The 5974-nt window shown below is 39.6% G+C and overlaps 1 protein-coding gene across 1 annotated transcript; it reads left to right on the top strand.

Moving 5' to 3' along the window:
• Positions 1-781: 781 nt before the first annotated feature.
• Positions 782-4147, top strand: LOC149287594 (ras-related protein Rab-38-like). The gene is made up of 3 exons (XM_089492637.1): positions 782-983; positions 3549-3823; positions 4001-4147. Exons 1-3 carry the CDS (start codon positions 782-784, stop codon positions 4145-4147), a joined length of 624 nt encoding a protein of 207 aa, XP_089348763.1.
• Positions 4148-5974: the final 1827 nt, after the last annotated feature.

Consider the following 5974-nt stretch of genomic DNA (forward strand, 5'->3'; position numbering starts at 1 on the left):
TTGGAGTAGCGTACAGTATTGGAGACCGTATAGATATGTTGGAGAAAGTTCAGAGAAGGGCTCCTAAACTGGTTCATGGATTACAGGATAAAACTTACCAGGTAAGGTTAAAGGCTCTTAACGTATATAGCCTGGAAGAAAGAGGTGACAGGGGGATATGAAATTTAAGGAAATTTTAACTACCTAAAGGGAATCCACATGATAAAGGAAGAGAGTTTATTCAAAAGAAGTAAGAGGACATCCCTACGCTAGGGGCCAAGGTTTAAAAGTATTATCAGGATATATTGGGTAATACAGTGAAAGCGTTTAAGCAAGCATGGGACCGGCATAAGGCTATCCTAGGTATTAGATAAGACCAGGGACTGAGGTAAGTATTCAGAATTCTATGTTATCTATGCAAAGAGCATCAATGCTTGATTTTAGCTTATTTACTGCATAACTAATTATAGGTATTTTACTATAGAATATATTCTATTCAGGTCTCACCTATTTTATCACCTACCATGATCAGTGCTGCACCCGCACACCATTTACACATCGAGTAAACCTAAAATGTGCTTTAGATGTGCAAATGTTTGGTGGGTGTGTTGTAGATTTATCATGCTGAAGGGTTGCTCGCTCAGTTGGTTGCTTTTCCATCTTCTCACATCGGTGTGGAATTCCAGTATACGCGGAGCTGAGCACACAAACACATTTGCTCAGCTCTAGTGGAAATAACTTGGCGTACATTATATATAGCGGTGGTAGAATTCCAAGGTTTCAATTAGAAGGCTGCAGGACAATGAGTTGCCCTCAGAGAGAGTTTCTGTGTAAGGTGCTGGTGGTGGGTGACTATGGAGTTGGCAAGACTTCAATCATACAGAGATACGTGCACAACATCTACTCACATTGCTACAGAGCAACCATCGGAGTGGATTTTGCACTGAAGATTGTGAACTGGAACGCGGACACTGTGGTTAGACTCCAACTTTGGGACATTGCAGGTGAGGGTAAAGATGTGTTTCATAATACAGTTCAGGTACTGCAGTAAATATAGGTGGATTTACTAAACAAGCGAGCCGAACATCACACCTCCTATGAGAAGGGCTCACTAGGTCCTGCAAAGTTTATAAATCACGTCACTGAAAAATGACAAGGTGTCACATTGTAGATGGTATATTTTCACCTATACATCGTGCTGGCCACCTGGATTTTCTGAAGTTTTTTTCAGGTAATCAGAGGCACATAAAAGGTTAATTGAATCCACATTCCAGACAAGTATATATGTAACAATAAGTAACGAAATACACATTTTTTAAAAATAGCATCCTGCAGTTGATATGAGAATAAGAACATGTATCGCTAAGAAGAAAAAACAACTTTTCAACAAAAGGACAAAAGTCATATCTTTTCACAATATTAAATGATAAAATAAAAAAAAACGAGGCCCTAATTGTATTTTATAAGTAAATATTATTGCAAGGGAATGGCCTCCTAGGAGTCCATATGTTCTAAATGAAATACTTATTGAAGGTGTTCATCAGACATTACTTCCAACTGCCCATAGGGTTCTAATGTCAATAAAAAATCATCCAAGAGAACAGATTCAGGGGTTTGAGACAATAAAAATATGGAACATTTTTAATAAGGTCAAAGAGAAAAGTCTGTGAGGCAATCTAAGGGGCTTAGCTATGAGTGATATTAGTATGGTTGGTACAGTGTGACCCCCCTCTGCATGGCACTGAAGGCATTCGACGCACGCGACGCACGCACGCAACGGCGCGGCCTATGACGTGAGTGCCTTTTTCCTATTTAAACCTCATTTGTTTGCCATGTCTTTGCCCGTTCATGGTTAGCATTTCTTATCTCATCATCCCTTATTATTAAAGTAATGTAGAAACATAGAACTAAGAACCACTCTGGCCAAAGTCTGCCAATTATTGCTGCTGTAAAGTCTCAAACCTTAAGTCTGAGAACAGAATACTCCTAGTAATATTTTGTTACAGGCTTATATTAACATACTATATCATTATACTAAATTACTATACTATATTATTATACCATAATACTATACTATCCTTTTATTATGCTATATTACTATACTATAATACTATACTGTATTACTATACTATAATACTATATTACTATACTATATTATGATACTAAATTACTATACTATATTATTATATTATATTACTATACTATCCTTTTATTATGCTATATTACTATACTATAATACTATACTATATTATTATACTATATTATCATACTATATTACTATATCATATTATTATACTATATTACTATACTATCCTTTTATTATGCTATATTACTATACTATAATACTATACTATATTACTATACTATATTATGATACTATATTACTATTCTATATTATTATACTATTTTACTATACTATCCTTTTATTATGCTATATTACTATACTATAATACTATACTATATCACTATACTATATTACTTTACTATATATTGTGACAATTACTTGTAGCTATTGGTATATTATACCAAACAGTAAAACTGCTGTCTTGTTATTTGTTTTAAATTTAATACAACCAAAAATGTGTGATGGTCCTATCTCATACATTTTAACAATATAACCCAAAATAACCTCAACACCCCTCTAACCTGGTTTCGTGCCCCTCTCACATTTTGAGAAATATTACCCGAATTAACCCCAACCCCACTCCCCCCATCCCCCAATCCACAAACTGATAAATAAACCGATCCTCTCCCATGTCAGTTGTCACCCCAGTCCCGTTACCCCATAAACCCCCAGAAAGTAGAATTGGTATGTGTCCATGCAGTTCTTTATGGTTTTCCGAACAGCATGGACCATCTATGCAATAGTATTAACTCTGGCTGTGGGTGTTTTTTTCAGACATTTTGGAAAAACATATAATTTTTTTCACACCTTTTATGGGATTGTATACTTTTTTAACATTTGTGTATAGTGCCAATTCTCCACTGTGCCAGTCTCCATTAACTATGGACTATATGCTAATCCCACATTGTCCATAGTATACTCCAGACTGCAGGATCACCTATCCCATTTTATTTAGTGTTTGACTTTACAAATGTTGTCTTTTAGATGGAACAGGTATATATGGACTGATTTCTTCCATACCTACCAGGGCCTCATGGGCATGTGTCCAGATAAGTCAGAGAAGGTTAATACAGGGAATACTTGTGGCCAGTGATAGTTGTTTCCATCTCACTTGGTTTGATGATGTGTTTGGGAATTAACATGCATATACACACCTGCTATAAAGTACAGTTATACCATTTCTCTGGTGTCTGGATTGAGGTTTGAATACAGTGGAAGACCTAGATATTTACTCTTGGGCCAGCCACGCCAAATCCGGTGGCTCTTTAGGGCTCTGAGCTGCTAGGAGTTGTTGTCATGAGTTGAGAAACTTTAGATCCAGCCTTGGTTGATAGCATGCCACACGGGTTGGACCACTGCAGAAACAGAAAATAATTGATTGAATATTGATTGTTCCTTTACCATCTGACCTCATTAAACTTTTACTCTTTAATTTCTCTTATAGGCCAGGAGCGGTTTGGTCACATGACACGGTTGTATTACCGGGAGGCAGTAGGTGCTCTTGTGGTGTGTGATTTGGGTCGAGCAGCCACACTAGACTCTGTCCAACGATGGAAGGAGGACTTGGACTCCAAGGTGTCTTTGCAGAATGGAAAACCAATTCCAGCAATCCTCCTTGGAAACAAGTGTGACCAAAGTCTCCCAGACTCAAGTACCAAAAATCTGGAGGGGATGTGTCAAGAGTTGGGATTTAGTGATTTTCATCTGACTTCTGCAAAGGTTAGAGCTTTTCACAGATACAGATTTAAACAAAAATGTAAAGGGACCACTTATGCATTAATACTTCTAATAAACTTATGTTTTAGGTAAAAGTTTAGTGGACCTTATATCCAATCTTACTCTAATTTACATTTACACATTTACAGTATTGATGCAACCTCTCTATCCTTCATGCAGGACAATGTGAATATCGATGAGGCAATTTCCTGTCTGATTAAAGAAATGATTGCTAATGAGGAAGATTCTGAACCCGCGAAAGACCCCAATGTAATTCAGCCATCTCTGAGTCCTCTTAGAATCCGTTATGAAAGGTGCTGCTCATAACTCTGGGCTGACACTTGTTTGTGCATAGAAATGTACGGTATTGTACAAATGTACAGTATGTGGGTAATTTGTTGTTTAGTTGTCATTATATATATAAATATATATATATATATACCGTATTGGCTCGGATATAGGCCGCACCCGAATTTAGGCCGCACCCTAAAAGTTAGGTGCTTTTTTAAAGAAAAAAATTTCTTGAAAAAAACAAACACTTAGTGGAACAGATATGCTGCCACTCTGCCCCCACGAGATACGCTGCCACTCTGCCCCCACGAGATACGCTGCCACTCTGCCCCCACGAGATACGCTGCCACTCTGCCCCCACGAGATACGCTGCCACTCTGCCCCCACGAGATACGCTGCCACTCTGCCCCCACGAGATACGCTGCCACTCTGCCCTCCCCAGATATGCTGCCACTCTGCCCCCCCAAGATATGTTGCCACTCTATCCCCCCTGAGATATGCACTCTGCCCCCGAGATGTGCCCCCCGATATATGCTGCCACTCTACCCCCCCCCTGAGATATGCTGCCACTCTGCCCCCAAGAGGTCCCCCCCCCTAGACTTACCGGTGCAGACTCCCCGGGGGCTTGCAGGGCCAGCGGGGGACAGCTACGCAGTACGCGTACTCAACTTCCGGTGCTGGCACTTCCGCCGTTGGAAGTGCCTGCAAGGAAGATTGTTAGCATACATCGCCCAGACGTTCACCGGCTGCGGCGATGCAAGCGTTAACAACCTCCGCTGCTGGCACGTCTGGACGATGTGCTTTAACAATCTTCCTTGCCGGGACTCCCCCCGTGGGAATTCCCGGCAAGGGAGATTGTTAAAGCACATCGTGCAGAAGTGCCGGCAGCGGGGGCTGTGCGGCCTATATTCGAGCCAATACGGTATATATATATATATATATATATGCCCAAATCAATGTTTTATTTTGGTTGAAGGTATAAGTATACTCAGGGGCGTAACTAGAAGCCTCAGGGCCCCGGTGCGAGAATCTGTTAAGGGCCCCCCACCCCAAACCAATCTACCCCGTTCTCACACCCCTGCGACCCCGGTAGTTCCGCCACTGACTATACTGTAATGTTCTATTAATTTGTAGAATATGACTGAAAAAACATAATTTTTTTGTTTTGCTATTTTGTTTCGAAACAATGGATAAAATCAACCACCAATTCCAAAAACTCTGCCAATTCATTGTAAAGGGTATAGGTTAAGGCACCAGCTTTATATGTAATTCTAAAGATACACTGAACTCTTTTAGAATAACTGATTAGTTTTATCATACATATAGGTTGTGGTTTTTGTTTGTTATTCTTAAGGAAATTTTTACTTTAAAAGTAAAGGAAATACATAACCTCAGAGAAACTGGAATCAGTGGCAGGAGAACACTTTCCTCTCCTGTACACTTTACCTTAGTCTTGCCTACTTAATAAATGGCCAAATATAACTTCATACCCCCGGCACCTATGTTGAGGGTGTGGAAAGGGTTTGGGGCTAGCTCCAAAAACATTACCTGTATAGCCACCAGGTTTCTCCTGGGCTGGGGTGGCCCTGCAAAATGCTATGCGTGAAGAAGAGACTTTGAAGAACTTTCGGTGATTTAAATATGTATTTTTCAAGGTCTGCCAACCTCGTTCTGCAGTAGAAGCTCATTGGAGTTGGATCTTCATTATATATAGTGAACTCAAGTACATGGAAAAAAAACATGAAATCCAATACTGCAGAGTTAAATTGTATTTTAATAGCAAAAGATAAAAACAAATGAAGTCAGAATTAGATCTACGCTTTAAAAGTGCTAGAGGAGAGTCTCTGGTTCAGTGGCTCGCAA

This window comes from Sceloporus occidentalis, unplaced genomic scaffold (assembly GCF_023333645.1).
Source record: "Sceloporus occidentalis isolate IW3139 unplaced genomic scaffold, rSceOcc1.0.p SCAF_58, whole genome shotgun sequence".
NCBI lineage: Eukaryota > Metazoa > Chordata > Lepidosauria > Squamata > Phrynosomatidae > Sceloporus > Sceloporus occidentalis.